Source organism: Diabrotica virgifera, chromosome 8 (assembly GCF_917563875.1).
Source record: "Diabrotica virgifera virgifera chromosome 8, PGI_DIABVI_V3a".
Taxonomy (NCBI): Eukaryota; Metazoa; Arthropoda; class Insecta; order Coleoptera; family Chrysomelidae; genus Diabrotica; species Diabrotica virgifera.
Genome location: NC_065450.1, coordinates 20,141,488 through 20,163,708, shown reverse-complemented (window position 1 = coordinate 20,163,708; position 22,221 = coordinate 20,141,488). Strand labels below are relative to the sequence as shown.

The following is a 22,221-nucleotide window of genomic DNA, read 5'->3' as shown; positions in this document are numbered from 1 at the left end:
GTCCATATAGGGTCAATACGGAAAATGGGGTAAATAGTTATGAATTAACGCATATAGAGACAGGCAAGATACGGGTTATTTTTAACATTCACGACATTTATAAGTATCATGAGTAGAGTTTGGTAACATAATGGAATAATTTGATCCTAAAAAAACTTGTGTCATTTAAATAAATAACAGAATTTTTTCGGTAAATCAAATGGCGGGGAGTTGTTAAGATATGTAAAATTTGAATTAATATGGTTTCGATCTTAATATTTTAGAAAAGTTAAAACATATAATAAAAATATACCAAAATTCATTTCGAAGAAATGAAAGTCAATTATCTTTGGATGGCCGTAGGTAAACAAAATTTAAATAGGGATTAAGTATTTTCTTTGTACAGTTAGTATGATAAGAAAGTGGTTATGTGTTTGGACAATGAGACCGGGTTTCCCAAATGGACTTTTGCGGCGAGGGAACAATTGTATTTAGAAATTTAGATGAATGTAATCTTTGTTTAGATATTAAGAAAGGAAAAAAAAACCGATTGGCATGTAATTAGTTTTAGGAAATTTCTAATGGTAGGGAAAATTGGTGTTTGTTATCTGAAAGGTAGATGGGGATAAAATTGAGGAACTCGGATTGGTGAAGAAGGAAAAAGGAGGGGCTAGGTATGAAGAATGGGAGTTTAGCGAAATGTTAGAGGGTGGAAGAAGAGTCAGTTGTGAAATGATCGTTAAGTCGACTAGTGGTGATCTCTAAGAGTCTCCTGAATTAGTAAGGCAGATAAGTGAATAGTTGTGAGTTTGTTGAAATAAGTGTCCTGACGGAAGCTCATCACGTAAAGCATTGTAAGTTATATTGTTCTACTTATATTCCAAGAGTCACCGTTGCATGCCGGAACGAGAAATAGATTCAGTTTATCGAGAGGAGAAAAGGCTAGCATTGTTTTTTGAAAGATACGTGCATCTGTAGGGGGTCATTAATGACAATAGGCTTGCAATAATTTGTTGCGAGATTGCTGACTACATAGGGGGCTGCTAAGAGTAAATTGTAGGCGACCAGAGACAAGAATTTGGACAACTCATCATCCGAGAGACAGTTTAATTTTTTTGTAGAATTATTCATAACGCAAATTTCAATAAGTACTTTAGATAGTGGTAGGGTTATTTCAATAATCAGAATAGGAAATATTATTTTTAGAGGATATTTTGAGGGTGAATTTATTTCAATAGATGCTTTTGTACCATATATGTGTTTTATTCCGATAATCTTTGACCTTATTTATCATATGTAAAGCAAAGGAGATATTGAAGCACGAGAATATAAAACCCTGAGATTAGAGCATTAAATAGTGTGATTAAATCATAAGTGCATCATTAAAATTAAATTTAATTAATTAGTTAATTATCTAATCAAGTGCTTTGAGCACACCGATCTTTGAATATCACATTAACTGGAGCCCAGAACGTGGTGGCTTAAAAAATATCGCAGCTTTGCATTTGATGGTAGGGAAAGAGATAAGGAATAACTACAGGTGATGCAGAGATAATTTGACAATTTTTCCAGGTGTAAAAATATTTTTGATTTATGGATTGATCGTAGGTAGTTGATATTTACTGCTATTGAATTATTTAATATTTTTACCAATCGTACATTTGATATTTATTTTGAAATTTACTGATTGCATATTTGATATTTGTGGCGAAAATTTATTAAATTTGGGGAGAAATATTTGTCGTGTTCTGCAACTTATAGAGTGTTGTAAAATTTCACATTTGGCGGGGACAAAGAAAACAGTAACAAAAAGAAACAACATGTCGACCACAAGGAGGCAAAGCAAAATGCAAGAAAGCAGAGAGAATAACAGAGAAGAGGAAAAAATTGTTGAAGAAGGATTGGGTAATGAAGGAGATACAACGATTATGGAGAGAAAAGAACAGGAATTAACAGGAATAGAGAAACTATTGCAACTGATGCAACTCCAATCACAACAAATGGATAGAAATCAACAGGAAACAAAAAGGACAATGCAAGAAAATCAACAGGAATCAAAACGAGCCATGGAAGAAACACAACAAAAAATAGAGAAAAATCAACAGGAAGCAAAACGAGCCATGGAAATAACACAACAAAAAATGGAAGAAACACAAAGAGAAATATCACAGAGAATAGAACAGAAATTGGAAGAGAATGATGGCAAATTGGAAAAGCATTTGGAAAAATATGAAAATGAAGTGAAAGCCTGTTTAGAAAAAGTTAGAGAAGAAACAGAAAGGAAACTGAAGATGCAACGAGAAGAAATAGAAACTAAAATGAGGGATATTAAGACTGTGCAGAAGATGGAATTAGAACAGTTAGAAAGCAAATTTGAAAATGCAATACAAGAAGACAGGCGAGAAATAGAAGAAAAATTTAAGCAAAACGAAAAACAAATTGCGGAACTCAAGAATCAACAGAATTGTGGAGAAAGAAGGGAAATGATTATCCTTGGTACAAGCGACGCGAAAATACAATTTGGAGGGGATATTAGAAAAACACACCCAGTACCATTTGTTAAAAATTTGAAAACCAAATTGCAACATATTAGATATTTTGACGACTGCAAAGAAACAATTAGAAACCATCTGAAAGAAGGAGCAGCGTTATGGTATGAAAGTAAAGAAGATGAGTTTGAAAATTGGACAGATTTCGAAAATAAATTTCTCAACTATTTCTGGGGGAAAGTTAAACAGAGGGAAATCAACCAAGAGCTACAGAATGGAAGATATCACGAGAAAATGGGAATATCGGAAGAAAGATATGCTTTGCAGATATATAACAATTCCAAATATCTAGACTACAAATACTCTACCGAACAACTGGTAGAAATGATAAGCAGACATTTCGAAGAAACGCTGGAGGACCACGTGATTTTGAGAAACTATCAAGATATTGATAGTTTGTGCCAATTCCTTCAAGTAAGGGAAGCAAAAAGAAGAGAAATGCGAAACAGAAGACAACATGAACAATATAATGGACCGGCAAGAAGGTATCAATCAAATTATGACCAGAGAAACCGACATGCCCAATCAACAAACGAAGATAGGCCGAGAGAATACCAAAATTACAATAGACAACAAAATTATGATAACAGAAATCACGAAAAAAATAGAACATATGAAAATCACAACAGAAACAGAGATGCACAAAATCCTCCGACTAGGAATACGAACGAACAAAGGGATAAGTACTTTAGAACAAATTTCAATAAGTACTTTAGATAGTGGTAGGGTTATTTCAATAATCAGAATAGGAAATATTATTTTTAGAGGATATTTTGAGGGTGAATTTATTTCAATAGATGCTTTTGTACCATATATGTGTTTTATTCCGATAATCTTTGACCTTATTTATCATATGTAAAGCAAAGGAGATATTGAAGCACGAGAATATAAAACCCTGAGATTAGAGCATTAAATAGTGTGATTAAATCATAAGTGCATCATTAAAATTAAATTTAATTAATTAGTTAATTATCTAATCAAGTGCTTTGAGCACACCGATCTTTGAATATCACATTAATATATATATATATATATATATATATATATATATATATATATATATATATATATATATATATATATATATATATATATATATATATATATATATATATATATATAATATAATATTATATTATATATCATATAATACCTTATATAAAAAAATATTTTTTTTTACATTTTTTACGATTATCTTTGAAATTTCTCATTATAACTTTTTTTTCTTGTACATGAATATACTATATATTGCTCAATAAAGAGGGCTTACTTTCTGTTCTTTAAAGTGGTGTATCATCTATATTTAAATATGTAATGGAAACCGAGTAATTCTTTGATATTTTTTTACCTGTATTATTTAAAATTATTTCTTTTAAAAAATTACATAAACATTAGTCTTAGAAAACATCACTTTAGTTAAAATTATTTAAACGTTGACATTTAAAATATTTTTAATATCAAAGTCCATCTCTTCGTTAGCATTAGCTTCAATATCTTCCTCTGACACCTCAGTTATCTTAGAGTTCCCACAATTAGTACCCATGCACACGCACCTTTTGCAGAATATTGAACAACTAATTCCTATCTTCCTACAACCGCAGTTTTTTGTACATCCTTTGGTACATTTGCATGCTATTTTTTCAAGCAAAGCTTGTGGTGCAGGAGCTTTGACAGTAAATAATGGAATTAATCCATATTTTGAAGTTTGCCTAGTCAAGTGGATCCAAAGTATTACCAATAAAAAATAAGATTCAATCATAACACACAATCACGTAAAAAATTTATAATGAGGAATTTAAAAAATAATCATAAAATTAAAAATCGTTGCAAGTACTTATTACATTTTGAAAAAGCATATCTTAATCAAAAATAATCCTAGAACTTTATAATGCCCCATTTTAAAGTAAACAGAATAAGCTTTCTTTTTTATTATATAATATATACCTAAATGTAGACAAACAAAAGTTATAATGGGAAATTGAAAAAATAATCGTAAAAAATATAAAAACTAGTTAAAAGTATAAAGTCTTGAAAAAGATAACCTCTTTAAAAGAAGTCGTACAACATTATACAGTACAGCGTTTTATAGGTATTTGATTTCTATTCCTCTTACATGTACCACTGCATATGCCTAAAGTTACGTAGGAAAAAGTTACAGAACAATATTTGCGAAATAACAAAAAAAAATTGATAAAAATTGCTGTGAGTGGCGAATTTTGAAAAATCATATTTCGAAAACTATAAATCCTAATGACCTCTACCAAACATCAGTTTTAAGACAAAATATGTAAGCTTTTTTTCTGTGAAGCAATGTCTACACCTATATCCCCGTGGACAAAAGTTATGGGACAAAAAATAAAATTCTTTCTTTTGGGTTTTTTTGTGCTTCTTCTTTTGAATATATTTTTGTAAAAAAAAGTATCTTTGACTTTAAAAAGTTATATTTAGATAGGAAATTTAACCAGGAAAAATTTTTATGTAGACGTGTTTATACCAAAAAGGTGCATAGAACTCACCCTAATGTAACCGGTGCTCAGGGACTAATTCACCCATTTCTCAAAAACGCACCCCTTTAGATGGTAGCACTCCGCGGTTTTTTCATATATAGAGATTCATTGACCATATGAAATAATAAAACCACATTAACGTTGTAGTTCCTTTCTATAGTACATAATCAATAGCCTATGATTTTTGCATGAGAGTATAATGAAAGGCTAACAAATCAATTGGATGTTCTGTCCGACAAAATACATGGAACGTTTTCGTAATCTGGCGTTCCAAATTTTTAAACTGTTCCACAATTAAAACTTCCCCTACGGGGAATCCAGGTACGCGGGATCCAGGTCTAACACAACACACACAATTGAATAGTACCTCTTCAAAAACTGTATTAAACTCGAAAGTAAACCAAATGAATTATAATTTTATGAGACAGGAGAAATTTCATTACAAAATATAATTATATGACGTCACAGGGGCTCGCGCGCGTTTTTGATCGTTTGAAATGATTTAAATAAAGAAGATTTTAAATCTCTGCTTCTAAGTTAGTATGAGGTTTAAAGGCGTAAAATTTTCAAAATCCTATTTTTAAACGAAACTGAACATTATTATGTAATAAAATGAAAATGTGCAAGTTCCTCATTGTTATTATTTTTGACATAATCAAATACAGGGTGATTGATTAGTAGGGTAAAGCTCAATAGCTCCGCTATAGTAATAGATAGCAATAAAAGGTAATAACAAAAACTTTAGCCACCTTTGAGCTTTACATTACAAAATTAGTTAGAATGTCACAGGGTGTTCGATAACACAGTGGCAGACCAAACTTAGGTTTTTTTAAACGTAACACCTTATATTTTATTTTAAATTCGAAATCCTGTTAACTTCTTCATCACAAAAATATAAAGGTTTGTAATGTTATACAGGGTATTTAAAAAGTTATAACCAATTTTTTTATGAAAATCGTAACAAACTAAACTCCCTGTATAAATAAAAATAAGCAAAACAACAATGGTTTATTAATGCCATATTTTTTAGCGTATTGTCAAAATTTTCAAAAATGGTCGCTATTGCTAATTTTCTTTATATCAAATACAGGGTGAGTCAAATCCCTGTACATTATTTTCTCAGTAATTTTAAATGGAACACCCTGTACTTTATGTCACTATTGAAAAGTACCATTAATTTTTAGATAACATTCCCTATGTGTAAATTTATTAGTTTTCGAGATATTTTCATTTTTTAACGGACCAGTAGCGTGGCCACCCAAATCACCAAAATTTAATAAACTGAACTGATTTTTTTGGGGTTACGTTAATAATGAAGTTTATAAAATACCTCCAACAACAAGAGATAAGATGAAAAATAGAATACAAAGTATATTTCAATGTGTTAAGTTACAAATGCTCCGTAGAGAGTAGCTCATTCAATGATCGTTTTTAGGCGTACATAAATGTGTAAGGAGATAATTTTGAATACCTTAAGTAATTAAATATTAAAAATATTTTATTAAAAGTAGCTTCTAATTTTTTCAAACATGTTTTTTTGCACAATGTATTACTGATAAATTATGTTTCGTTCTTTATTTTTTACATTGTTATATTTACATACAAAAATAGTGTTTAATTGTCTTCACAAAATATTGCATTTTGTGTTTGTGTGTTTTTTTGTAAAATTAATTACTAATTTTGTACTACTAATACTAAATGTATTACTAATAAATTATTTTTATTTCTTTGTTTGCTACAGTGTTACATTGATTACCGGATTTATAATCGGTAATCTTCAATTGACAATTCAGTCATGGCTTACTTAAAATTTAGATAAATTTAAACACAAAAATAAATCTGTTGTGATATGAAACAGTTATTTAGACTTTAAATTAAAGTTATTAATTATACTAAAACAAACTAAATAATAGTGTTTTTAAGAAGAAATCTGCGCCTTTTGTCGAAGTGGGCAAAATTTCTTCATACGCGAAATTTACAAACTATTGTAGTTTAAGTGCGGTAAATTAAAAACTCATTAAGTGCTTAACTACTACTTGGACAGAAACTTCTTTTTGTGGACCACACGATTCAGGTCGGTAAGTGGTTATTTTAAATAATATAATTTAAGAATTACATTTATCGAAAATGTTGATTAAAGTTAAATTCAAAACAAATACAGGTTAACCGTGTTTGGATAAAAAATAAAATATAAATATGGCTGCAGGAGGAATGCAACCGACTACAATAAACGAAGCATTTTTAATGCAACAAAATAATAATTTATTTCAAGAAAATTGTCAGCGTTCCCAAAACGAACAATTATTATATACAGAATGGGTAAAAGTCAGCAATGAAAAAGATCAACTACATAGTATGATCACGCAAATGCAAACACATATAAGTATGCTAGAAAATCAAATCAAACAGATTTGCAATCAATCAAATAATAACGCTAAAAATACTGAGGCAACGCCTCCTCCCAGGCAAGAATACGAGACTGATGAAGAGGAACTGGCTAAAGAAACAGAATGGGTAAGGGTAAGAAACAGGCAAAAAAAAAGGAAAATAATGAATACCTCATTTTCTCCACCTACTCCTACAAAAAATGAAGTGGGGTTGGGGTTTAAGTCGGATGGAAGTCTTAAGCATCGTAGGTAATTATGTCGCACGCAATAAACTTAAAACTCCCTTTAAAAATGGTGTGCCCGGCGAAAACTGGTTCCTAGGATTTACAAAGCGGCATGGTTTATCTATTAAAAAACCCCAGTCGGTTGAATTTTCCCGCAAAAAGTGTATGGACCCATTTATTATTGGCGAATATTTTCAGTTATTAGAGAAGTCTCTAAATGACTTAGATTTAAAAAATAAACCACAATTTATTTGGAATTTGGATGAATCAGGATTTTGTCTTGACCCTTCTAAGGTAAAAATTGTGGGAAAGAAGGGAACTGCTTCTTCCAGAACGACAGCAGGAGGTGGAAGAGATAATATAACCGTTCTAATGGCCGCAAATGCAGCAGGACATAAGGCGCCCCCATTAATAGTTTTTAAAGGTAAAAATATTTGGGATGGATGGGTTGCGCCTGAAGGAAAAGATTTTCGAGGAACTACATATGCCGCCACAGCTAACGGATGGATGGAATCTGAAATATTTTTGAACTATTTTAAGAAAAGCTTCTTGAACGAAATCGGTGATGCTAGACCTGTCCTTGTAATATATGACGGTCATGTATCCCATGTAGATGAACGTCTAATAGAATGCGCATTGAAAAACAATGTAACAATACTAAAGATCCCTCCACATTCTAGTCATTTGCTTCAACCACTCGATTTGAGTGTTTTTCGTTCGCTTAAATTACGATGGGATTCAAAACTTGTCGAGTGGCAAAGGCATAACCAGGGTCAACGAATTCCCAAAAAACATTTTAGTACGTTGATTGGAAAGATATGGTCTGAAGCAAATACTGAAATTATAAGCAATGGGTTTAGAAAAGGTGGAATATATCCTTTTAATTCGAATGTTATCTCAACAGACCAGTATGACCCGCTGGCGTTAAAGCGATGGGAAACATACAAAAAGAGCCCTAATATCCCTCGCTTAGAAGAAGAAAATAATGGACACATAGAGGAACTATCAGTTTCTGGCACTTCGAATGAGCATACTGTAACATTTCAAGAACTCTTATTAGACATGGTAAAACAACACCAACCTTTAGATCGAATAAAACCGAAGAGAAAAATTGCAACTGGTGCTGAAATAATAACAACTCCAGAGGTACTTAAGCGTCTACAAGAAAAAGAAACTAAGAAGCCCTCAAAGAAAAAAAAAGTTTCTGTAATTGAGTCAGAAGAATCATCATCGGAAGAAGGGGAGAAGGAAGTAATATGTGAGGATTCTAATAATGACATTGAAGAAGAGCTTAGAGAGGAAGAAGACTTGAACAACTATTTGCATCAAATAAACAAAACACCAAAAAAATGTGGATTGTAATGATTGGGTATTGGTGGTCTTCCCATCTAAAAAAACACTTAAACATTATATCGGCCAAATTGTCTCAGTAAATAAAGCAGATGATGAAGTGGAAATAAAGTTTACAAGAAAGGTGAGGTCGTTAGATATGTCTGCTTCCAATTCCTTTATTTGGGCAGACCCAGAGGAAAAAAGTTTTGTAGGAATTGATGACATTGTACTGGTTCTTCCAGAGCCAGTGGTGACCAAAAGAGGATTACACCGATTCAGTGTCACTTTTACTAATTATAATATTCAATAAGTTGTTTTTTTTTTACCTAGCATAGGCCATTTGTATTGAACTTTATTAAATTAAAAGTTTGTAACTTTGACAGTTTCACGATTATTTAAAATATTTAACTAGCTAACGATAGAATGAACATTCTACTTTTACACACTTACCCAGATTCCATTTCTATTGATTCATGTCTAAAAAATAAATCGTAGACACACTTCCCCCATTTAAAGGGGAAAGTGTGTACTACGGACATAGTTTTAAAAAAAAATTAAAATATGGTGACGTCATTGCCGTGGAAAGTTATAAAATGAAGCAGTTGTAGGTAATACATATTAAAATATTATATTAAAACATTAGCTTCAAATCTTACTTGGTCTCAAAATCCGGGAGGTAACTATACTAACTTTTAATATTTTGCTACACACTTACCCCACCTGACCTTATATGCATTTGCTTAATTTTAGTAAATTATTTGTCAGATCAGCTCTTGCATTTTAAATTTTAGGATTGGATTCTCACTATAAAATTTGCACAACTCTCAGACGCTGGAAATTACCAATGCGAAATATGCATTTTTGAGAAATGCTCTACGTCTATTGTCCACCTCAAACTTCAAGGTAAGATATTTTATCGCCAAGCGTCACTAAAGCCATTCATTGTTGTATTCATTTGCCCTCATTTGCGACAGTAAAGTAACTCTTTATTGTACTGAAAGAAGAATTTTACTTTATCTGCCGCGAGTAATCAACTTAACTGAGATTGAATTTAAGCGGTAGATGGCAGTAATCGATTATTTATTTGAGTGAACTAAAAATTTATTTACATTAATTATTATTAAAAATATTGTACAAGGTTTACGTTATTATTAATTAAATTTATGTCAGAAAGTGAAATTTTGTAGTATTTTGCAATTACATATATATTGATTCAGTGAAATTGTACTCTACGAGCCCTCTAGTGGGAAAGTTTTGGGGTAGTTCTGATTTCTTTCATTATATATGGATTTTGGGCTGCTGAATCCGAATATGAGGTTTGCGAACAAAATTTCTTGCCGGACATTGAAAAAATCGCGAGAAAAGCCAAAAATTTCATCTTTTTTCCGCTTTTTTGCTCAAATCTCGAAAACTATTAACTTCTAGTACATGGTCTGTTAGCAGAAACTAAGTACTTAAATTATCTACAAACATCACTAATTACTTTTTTTTTCAGACGAACCGTTCGGTCTAAAGTGCAAGTTGAAAATTGCCAATTTTTAACGGTCTCGGCAAAACCCACTTTTTACATTCCAAAACTTTACCCAGTTTAATAAAAATCCAGTTTTTATTAGAATATTGTCATGTGATAAATTTCTTCTAGTTTTCTGTACAAATAATAAATGTTATTTCATAATATGAATATGCTATGTCTCTTCTCACAGCTTCCATGAATCCATTCCATCCTAAAATAGCGGGAATGTCTCTGTTTTTCCCTTACCTTAGAGCCCAGAAGATCAGGCACAGATGGAGTCACAGTTTCAGTTGGTGTGGACATTCACTTCGGATCTTGATTTCTGATAAAACTTGAGGTTTTGTCCTTTCAAAATGTATTAGTTGAACAGCTCTCTGACTTCCATAAATCTCAGGTGCGGGTTTAGTTTTTAGCCGAGGAATGGATTGGTTAGGAGCTATTGCATGTTTTGGTGCAATAAAAGAAATGCCACCCATGACGTAAAAAGTGTGGTATCCGTCGATTTTATGTACGTTAACCCTTTCCGTCCCAACGCTACATATATATGTTTTTAAAAAAGTGGGTCTGTATTCCCAGCCGCCGTATATAAAATTTACCAAAGCCGAAAATATGCGTTGCTTATAAAATTTTAGACATTGGTGTCCCAATGCGGTAGAAATATGTTCGAAAATGTTAGATTATTGTTCCCAAAGCCTCAAAATGTTGGCACCTAAGACAGGTCATGCGGACCCATTGCCGCTTATATTTGTTCACATATTTTAGATATATGCTTTATTGTAGCACTGGTGGCAACGCTTACAGGTAGCTGCTAGAAGGTGAAGCGTTTGTAGCTACAGAAAAGACCAAAAAAAAAGAAGTGAATCGAGATGATACATGTATGCAAGATGCGGGGTCGGTCTTTGCGTAGTGTCATGTTTTGAGGAGTACCACACAAAAGAAAACTTTTAATGTTAATTTACATTACATTATTTTTTTTAAGCTAGTTATATTTTTTCAAGTTGGTTTTGCTCTCTGATTAGTACTTTTGAAAAGAAAACGTTTAAGTTGGTTAAAAAACTCATTAAAAAACATGTTTTGATCATTTATTTGCTTATTTATATGCGACGTATATATAAGGCAATGGGACTCTAAGCATGAAAACACCTTTGGGATTAAGGGACCAATTTTCAAGTTAAGGCCTGGCATAGAAAGGGTTAAAATCAGCATTTTCGTACACCTGTTGTGTAAAGCACGGCTGGTCAATTTTCTGCGGATCGCTTGCGATTGCTGACACTTCCAGATAAGCAACGCGCTTGCTCAAGGTCTTGTAGCGGCAGTAAGGCCCAGATAGTTGGTCTCACCATTCCTTGCAGGGTTGACCGTTTTCTCTACAAAAAGTACGGCTCAAGAAAATAGGTTGATGTAGTTTCCTCTTTGGAGTTTTGTTCATCCTATACAGAAGCTATTCGCCTGGAAGTGTCAGTATTCGCAGGCGATCCGCAGAAAATTGACCTGCCGTGCTTTACACAGCAGGTGTACGATACCGCTGATTTTAACGTACATACAATTGACGAATACCACACTGTTCACGTCATATGTGGCATTTCTTGTATTGCACCAAAACATGCAGTAGCTCCTAAGCAATCCATTCCTCGGATAAAAAAGAAACCCGCGCCTGAGGTTTATGGAAGTCAGGGAGCTGTTCAACTAATTCATTTTAAAAGGACAAAACCTCAAGGTTTATCAGAAAGCAAGATAACAGATCCGAAGGAAATGTTCAAACCAACTGAAACTGTGACTCCATCTGTGCCTGATCTTCTGCGGCTCTAAGGGAAAAGCAGAGACATTCGCGGCCTCTTAGGACGGAATGGACTCATGGAAGCTGTCACAAGAGACATACCATACCTATGAACTAACATTTATTATTTGTACAGAAAACTAGGAGGAATTTATCAAATGACAGCATTCTAATTAAAAATAAAATTTTGGAATGTAAAAATTGGGTTTTGCCGAGACCGTTAAAAATTGGCAATTTTAAACTTGTACTTTAGACCGAACGGTTCGTCTGAGAAAAAATTAATTAGTGATGTTTGTAGATAATTCTAAGTACTTTAATTTCTGTTAACAGACCATTTACTAAAAATTAATAGTTTTCGAGATTTGAGCAAAAAAGCGGAAAAAAGCTAAAATTTTTCGCCTTTTTCGCGATTTTTTCAATGTTCCGGCAAGAAATTTTGTCCGCAAACCTCATATTCGGATTCAGCAGCCCAGAAGCCATATACAATGAAAGAAATCAGAACTACCCCAAAACTTTCCCAGTCAAAACACAATTTTATTGTATCATATTCATAAAACATAAATTAAAACTTTACAGATTTAGTAATTAGGTACTTATTCAATATTGATTACTTGAACAACTATCGATTAAAATCGGCCATCATGCAAAAGCATTCTGTCATCGTCATTACTGTCATACGAAATTTTTATTTCGTCTAAATTAATAAAATTCTTAAATCTTTTAAGTTTTGTATTAATGCAAATATATTATAAAATGGTGTTTTTGTTAATTCGATTATATATAGGACGGTCACAGATATTAATGGTAATTTGTTAGCAAATATATTTATTCAGATTTTCTACAATTCATCCAGGGAAGAGCAACTGCGCTTTGAAAGACTACACTTCATAAATAATAACGTAATTATTAACGGTATTTTTAATTTTTGATATTCTATTTTAAGTGCTAAAATTGGTTTAATATTTAAATAAAAATACAATTAAACTGCTTAAAATATATTTATTTCCATTATTTCGTTGAAATTATAGCAATAGAAGTATAACCTCTTACGTGCTAAGTAAGTGTTAATGTTTTTTATGATTGACCATACAATTTTGTATGCACCACATCAGTAAAGACTCTATCGAACGAGTCTGATATTATGAGCAGAGCGAGCGTTAGCGAGCGAGGCGAATAACAGACCAGTGACTTTACTGACTTGGTACATAAATACCTTTTTTCTTCAAACGTCAAATAATGATGACATTACTTATCTAACTTGATCCTGTCAAAGTTTGATTTCTCCGTCGGCAGCAGTTTTTTTCCCATTTCTTTACGACAGAGGGAAAAATGTTGTCATGGCAACAATATGAAACATGTCACAAAGCCACAATACAAATGTCATTAACAACAATTAAACATCATTTTTATTTATAGTAATGTTAAAAGTACAATTAGTTAATGAGACATTTTCAAAATTGAATCCGTGAAAAAATGTTCCCGACTCTTGATACGCATTGGTAATTGTTGATGATACTGATGGTCGAGCACAACTTTCAGCAATCATTCCCGATGTTGGCGAATCATGAGGGTTTAAAATTTTTTGAGCATTATCTTTCTTATTTCTTATTGAATCCTCTATATATCCTTCGGCAACCGTGCTTGATTTCCAGCCCCCATGTCGTTTGAGGCATTCTAGATTTCCGCCTCCATCAATTAAAAGTGTTGCTGAAGTTCGTCGTAAAGAGTGACCCGTGTATGCGCTTGCATCGTTTAAATTTAAATAACTAGCTACTTTTTGGGCTACTGCGCTGATCGAATGTATTCCCATGACGCTTCGGTAACACTTTCCATTTTGGTACTTGATAAAAAATCGGTTTTCTGTGAAATTTTCAGGCCGCAGTGATGCATACTTTTTATACAGTTTAATGTAGTTTTGACCAATTATCGTAAAAGATCTAATTTGTCGTGTTTTACTGTCTGGGATTTTGATAATTATTACATTTTCTTTATCCTCAATGTCCACAGTCTTCATTTTTACCATTTCGTCGCATCGACAGGCGCCGGTAACCCCAATTAACAAAACAATCTGAAATATTTTTATAATTTAGTAGAGTATACTACATGCTTTGCAATATAATTTTTTTTACCTTTAATCCTAAATACAACTTACCTGGCGCTTGAAACAAAAATTTATCAAACTCGTCTTTAGTGAAAACTTTAGACTTCTTTGCAGTATATCCTTCGCTTGTCTTTTTCAGAAAGGCACGTAACTTTAAAAATTTGCTTATATCCACATTTTTTCTAATAACTAACTCGGATTTTATCATAGAGTATCGTGACCACATTGTAGAATATTTCCATTTATTTTCATTTTCCATTATATTAAAATATGCCAGTAAAACGTCTTCGGTAACTTGCCGTACTCCTCTTGTATCGCACCACTCTTGGAAGTGCTTGTACGCTAACCGATACTTTATTCCGAACTTGGAGGGCCCCAAACGTGCTACTGCATCATTAGCCGCGGACTCAATTTCGTTTAGGTTTTCCATTTTCGCACTAAATTTGCGCTTGCGGTTGCAACAACAATAAGCTGTCTTTAATAATTGCAAACAACTGTCAAACCACTGTAACCAGGGAGACGCAAATCCCACCGACGCGACGACTTAATTATTTTAATTTCTAACATCTAGACGACTTTGATAGTTGTCACAGTTAATTTCGATGGCCATGAATAAGGCTATAACGTGGTCTTCTTCTTCAAGTGCCGTCTCCTAATCGGAGGTTGGATATCATCATCACTATCTTTACTCTATCCACCGCTGCTCTAAAGAGTTCTATAGAACTACATCTAAACCAGTCCCTTAAATTCTTTAACCATGACACTCTCCTTCTTCCTATACTCCTTCCGCCTCTTATCTTTCCCTGTATTATCAGTCTTAGCATTTCATATCGCGGTCCCCTCATTACGTGTCCCAGATATTGTAACTTTCTTATTTTTATTGTGTTTATTATTTCGCATTCTTTACCCATTTCTCGCAGTACTTCCGTGTTCGTTTTCCTCTGTGTCCATGCTATTCTAAGCATTCTTCTGTAACACCACATTTCAAATGACTGTAGCTTATTTATGTGTTCTTGCTTTAATGTCCAGCTTTCAAGTCCATATTGTAGTATCGAGAACATAACGTGGTAAAAATCACTTAAATCGGAAAACAGGTTTAGGAAAATCGAAACATCAAAAATGACCAAATTTTTAGTAGATCGATTTTTTTCACCGCAGTGTACATATCTGGGCACCAATTTAAATAGCCAATGGGACCACTCAACAAAAATTAAACAGCAAATAATAAAAGCAAAGGCAGCATACGTTAGAATGAGAGGGCTTTCAACAGTCGTTACGTATCATTAAAAAAAATACCTTCTGTTAAAATGCTACATATTCACGGTTCTGCTCTACAGAATGGAACCATGGACACTGACTGTTGATCAATGAATCGGCTCGAAACTTTCGAAATGTGGTGTTATAGGCGCATATTACGTATTTTCTGGGTTGACCGAATTACTAATGTGGAAGTCCTGTGGAGAATGGGGAAAGAGTGTGAAATGCTCATGACCATCATAACTAAGAAATTGGAATATCTAGGACGTGCCCTTGCGTACGCGAGCTCGGCTTTTTCTCCCAATCCTCTTCCGAGAGAGAAGCGGATCCTAGTCCCTATATCCTACCCACCAACCCAAACCTACCCAAATCCTTCCCTCCTCAACCCGCACTGGACCAGCGTGAGGAGATAACGGTCCAAACCTTCAAGTCAATGGATAGCACAAAAAAGAAAAGTCCGCCAGTCCCCAGCACTTCCCAAACTCTTGATCAAGGCAGCGATCAAACAACAGACGGAAGAGGAGGTGCCAAGAATCCCTGGGCAGGACCCGGCTGCCACAAGATGACAATTTGGCTCTGTTATTACAATATTCGAACTTTGACGGACGACAATAGATTCCCAGAAATAGAAAATAAACTAAAGGATATAAAATGGGATATCCTGGGTATATGCGAAATCAGCAGAAAAAGTGATGAGTATATAATACTAAAAAATGGCACACATTTTATGCATAAAGGTGGCGAATATACACTGGAGTGGGATTCTTGGTAAAACAAAGTCTCACACAGTGTATCGAAGAATTCAAGCCCATATCAGACAGAGTAGCATATCTTATCATCAGAATTAATAAAAGAGCCACTCTGAAAGTGCTCCAAGTATACGCACCAACCAAAAGCCACCATGAAGAAGAAGTAGAAATATTTTATGATGAAATAAGAGCAGCTATAGAAACAAATAAAGCAAACTACGAAATACTATTAGGAGATTTTAATGCTAAATTGGGCAAAAAAGAAGAAGGTTATGAACATTTAATTGGCAATTATGGCTACGGGCAAAGAAACGATAGAGGAGAAATGCTTCTCAATTTCATGAATGAACATAACATGTACCTAATGAACTCCTTTTTCAATAAAAAAACCAAGCAGAAAATGGACATGGATGAGCCCCGATAAAAAGACAAAGTATGAAATAGATTATACCTTAACGAAAAATAGAAACCTAGTAAAAGACGTATCGGTATTAAATCATTTTGACCTAGGAAGCGACCATAGACTAGTAAAAACGAAACTAGTAATAAACAAAAAACTAGAAAGAAAAAGAATACATGAAAAAAAGATACAAATGGACATCTGAAGAAATAAAAAATAGTGAATTTAATAAAAATATAATGCATGAATTAAATCAAGTTAACATGCAGCAGATCAACTCCAAGGATGTTGATGATTTGAATAACCTTATAACCGAAATAGTGAACAAAAGCTTTCTGCAACTGAAAAAACCAAAAACAACACACAATGAATTAGATAAAGAAATATTACAACAAATAGAAAAATTAAGATCTTAAATAAATCTAACAAAAAGAGAACCGCAGAATATAGAGAACTTAATAGGCAGATTAGAAAAGGAATCAGAAAACAAAAAAGAAAAGAAGAAGAAAAATTAATAACAACAACTATTGAAAAAATAAGAGTATGAGAGACACTAGGACGACGTCAGATAATATAATTAATGAGAAAAGACGAAAATGAAATCGCAACTAGGGAAAGCATACTGAAACGAATAGAAGAATTTTACACGGAACTCTACAGAACACATCAACAAGACGATGTAATGAGACCAGCACGGAAATTAATAAAAAATGCTGGATCAGAAATAATGCCAAAAGTAAAAATTTCAGAGGTAACTACAGCATTGGGAAACATGAAGAAAAATAAAGCTGCAGGAGGAGATAGTATTACTAGAGATATGATATCAGAAGGAGGTAAGGAACTCATTGCAATTGTAACTAAGCTTATAGACAGTTGTTTACACCAGGGCAAAGTCCCTAAGAGCTGGAACAACTCTAAAGTAATCTTATTACACAAGAAAGGTGATAATCGAAAGTTGGAAAACTACAGGCCCATCAGTCTATTGTCACACCTATTTAAAATACTCACCAAAGTCATAACTACCCGACTAACAAGAAAATTAGATGAATACCAACCAATATGAACAGGCAGGTTTTAGAAAAGGCTATTCAACTTCCGATCACCTGTTAACCACAAAAATATTAATAGAAAAATGTAACGAATACAAGTTTCCAGTTTTTATAGAATTTGTAGAATACGAAAAAGCTTTCAACACTATAGAACACACGGCCGTAATAAACGCAATGCAAAATTGTAGAATAGACAGCAGATATATTAACTTAATAAAAGAAACTATGAACCAAGCTACAGCTACATACTACCTAAATGAAAATGAATACACGAGCCCTGTACCATTAAACAGGGGAGTCAATCAGGGAGACACTCTATCACCCAAACTGTTCACCTTAGTTTTGGAGGACGTTTTTAAAAATCTAAATTGGAAATATAAGGGAATAAACATCAATGGCCGCTACCTCAGTAATCTACGATATGCGGATGACATAATCCTGATAGCTACTGACCTACAAGAACTGCAAACCATGCTTTCAGAACTACACACAGAATCTTCTAAAATAGGACTGAAAATGAATTTAAACAAAACAAAAGTCATGCACTCCGAAGAAACGATGACAATAATAAACAACAAAGTTATAGAAAAAGTTGAAGAATATATACTCAGGACAAAAAATAATAATAAATAGGGAAATTCAAACGGAAGAAATAAAAAGAAGAAGAAAGTTAGCATGGGCAGCATTCGGCAAACTGAACTATATACTCAGAAATCAGCAAATTCAACTATATCTTAGATCTAAAGTTTTTGATGCATGCATTATTCCGATATTAACATATGGGGCACAAACATGGACAATCACAAAAAAGAATAAGAACATACTCAGAGTCACTCAACACGCGATGGAAAGAGCAATGCTTGGCATATCACTTAAGGACAGAAAAACAAACACATGGATAAGACAGAAAACCAAAGTCACCGATGTGGTACAAAAATCACTTAAATTGAAATGGGAATACGCTGGACATGTAGCTAGGAGCGATCTTAACAAATGGCACAGAACAATTCTAACCTGGAGACCATACGAACACAAAAGACCCAGAGGCAGACCTCCTATGAGATGGTCAGATGATCTGAAACGAACTGCCGCGAAAAATTGGCTACAAGTAGCGTACAACAAAAAACAATGGAAAGGAAGTCTTGAAGAGGCTTATGTTCAGATGTGGACGTGAATGGCTAGACGAAGAAGAAAAAGAAGAAGGACGTGTAATGAGAAATCAAAAACGTTACGGCCTTCTCCAACTGATTCTCCAAGAGGGGACCAGGAAGAAGACGCATTTCCTGGCTTCAAAATTTACGTGGTATAACACGACTATCACTGAACTGTTCCGTGCTAAGGTTAACAAAGTCAAGATAACCATGATGATCGCCAACATCAGGAAAGGATAGGCACTTTAAGAACAAGATAGAGTAAAAAGAAACTATAAACTTTGATTTGGTGGATACGCCTATAAGAAATAACATGGATGCCTCCACCAAAATCTAAGGTCCATTCTGCTCGTGCTTTTGTGGTGTAGACTCGTCGGATCGTAATATAAGAGGGGTCGTTTGAAAAGGGAAGATGATGGTAAATAAAAAGACATGAAAAAATTAAACATGGTGGCACTGCCAAAACGATCATCATCATTCTCTTTGCCTTATCCCTATGCGGGGTCGGCTTCCCTAATTGCATTTCTCCACACAACTCTATCTTGGGTCATAGCAATGTTAATCCTCTTTACCAACATGTCCTGCCTTATCGCCTCCCCAGGTCTTCTTTGGTCTTCCTCTCCTACTCCTTCCAGGAATCTGCACTTCAGCTATTCTTCGTATTGGGTGATTAACGTCTCGACGTTGAACATGACCAAACCATCTTAACCTATGCTCTCTCATTTTGGCATCAATTGGTGCCACAGGTAGACTTCTTCTAATATACTCAATTCTAATTTTATCCTTCTTTGTCACTCCACTCATCCATCTAAGCATTCTCATTTCCGCCACATGCATTCGTTGTTCCTCTTTCTTTTTCACTGCCCAACATTCAGTTCCGTGCATCATAGCCGGTCTTATGGCTGTTTTATAGAATTTTCCCTTCAGCTTCATTGGAAATTTTCTGTCACACAACACACCCCTCGCTTCTTTCCACTTCATCCATCCAGCCCTAATTCTACTACATGCATCTCCATCTATTTCTCCATTACTCTGTAATACCGATCCTATGTAGGTACTTAAAACTATTGCTTTTCACAATCATTTCACCATCCAAATATACCATTTTATTTGTAGTAACTCCTTCTTTAAATTAACATTCCAAATACTCTGTTTTTGTCCTACTAAGTTTTAAACCTTTTTCCTCCAGAGCTTGTCTCCACTGTTCTAGCTTTTGTTCTAAGTCTCTTTCACTATTTCCTATTATTACTACATCATCAGCATACATAGGTACCATGGAACACTACCCTGTAGTTTCGCTGTTATCTGGTCCAAAACTAATGAGAATAAATAAGGACTAAGCACCGAGCCTTGGTGCAATCCTACTTTCACCTGAAATTTATCAGTCTCTCCCACACATGTCCTAACACTAGTCGTTACTTCCTCATACATATCTCTCACAATCTTTACATATTCGCCAGGGACTCTGGCGACATATTCTGTCGCCAGACTGGAAATCAGGGACATATTCGCTTGCTTATTGAGTGCCCACCACAGAATCTCTCGAGGAACTCTATCATATGCTTTCTCAAGATCAATGAATACCATATTAGCGTTGGTCTATTTATTCCTGTACTTTTCCATCAGTTGTCTTACAATGAAAATTGCATCTCTTGTTGATCTGCTGTGCATAAAGCCAAATTGATTATCGGATATTTCGGTTTCTTCACGTATCCGTCTATCAATTAATTTCTCCCATATTTTCATGGTGTGGCTAAGTAGTTTTATAGCCCTGTAGCTTGTGCATTGTTGTATGTCTCCCTTGTTTTTGTAGACAGGTACTAACATACTGCTTCTCCCTTGCCAAAACGATATTACATCATATCTTCGTTGTTATTGGTGCGATTCCTACGTTTGACACGTAACATAAAAACATAAAACGGAAGGGGATATCGATGCTAACAGAGAAAAATACAAATACAATGGTATTGTCAATAGAGCACTATATGATATCTACGTTGTAATTGATACGATTTTGACGTAAAAGACGTTTAATGAAAGGGTAGATAAAAAACAAACACATCGACATTGCCAAAAGTGCAATATATCGTATCTTCTTTGCTGTTGATTCGATTTTCACGTAAGAGACGTCGATTGAAAGTGGATTAGACACTGAGGGTATCATAGAAAAAGAAAACAAAAATGACAACATGGCAAAAACAGCACAATGTATATTATATTCTCATTGCTCTATGGAATAAAAACGGGCGAGAAGGTATCGCTCCAGATAAAGGTATAAATCTATAAGATTTATCACAAAGTTAAATTTTTAATTTTTTTTATAAAACTAACGTTTTTTAATTTTGTATGTTTTTGCATGGGACGAGTTGAGTTCACTCCCAAAATATGAATATTACCTGATTCCGTAAAAGGTAATGATTGAATTCAAAATATGGATATTGCCTGATTCCGTAAAAGGTAATGATTTAATTCACTCCCAGGCGATTTCAAGCCGTCATTAGTATAAGTAATGGACGGCCGGAGTGATGACGTAGAAGTGTCAATTTTTATTGACATATGTCATGTCAGATTTTTCCAAACCATTCCAAACAAACGTTGTTTATTGTGGCAAATTTGTATTTTTTTTTTCAGTTTTTCCAGAGAATATTTCCGTCTTTTGCAATATGTAAGTATTGTTATAGTTACTACAACAATTTTACAAGGTTGCGTAAATAATAAATCATGATGTTTTATATACATAGCAATAAAATATATGTATGGGTGAAGTAAGGTTAGAATTTATTTGATTTATAGAAATATTGGATTTTATATTTTATTTTATTTTTTTTTAGATTCTATACTAATTAAAAAGTCTTGCGATTCGGTAATACCTTACTTTTTAACGTGTTTACCATCTTTGTTTGGAAGGTGATCATCATAACACTGAATATATTCGCAGTTGGCCGTGACGTCACACTCTGGCCGTCTATTATTATACCTTAAAATCTGAACACTGTTGACAAAACATTCGTTTAAAAGTATATTTTTTATTTAGCGTTCTTGCAGATCTACATCTAATTGGGAAGATTTTGAAAAATGCAACTTTGTAGTAATTAAAGAAAACAAAGTTTCATTGTTATGGTGTATTCCACGAATGCTTATATAGTATAGTATACCTAGACCCAAACCCAGACATCCAAAGTGAAAGTTATCGTCCAACACCAAATTGTTCTATATGGTCCACATATTGTTCAGTAAAAATTGAGC

General features: G+C 33.7%; 1 protein-coding gene across 4 annotated transcripts in view; it reads left to right on the top strand.

Annotated features, from left to right (window-relative positions):
- LOC126889283 (uncharacterized) overlaps window positions 1-22,221 on the top strand; it is a 138,301-nt gene that overhangs the window by 103,938 nt on the left and 12,142 nt on the right. For all 4 annotated transcript variants that reach the window (XM_050657405.1, XM_050657404.1, XM_050657408.1 and 1 more), the window contains one exon: window positions 9,770-9,881. In XM_050657405.1, the coding sequence (XP_050513362.1) occupies window positions 9,770-9,881 (112 nt within the window). The remainder of the gene's footprint in view (window positions 1-9,769; window positions 9,882-22,221) is intronic.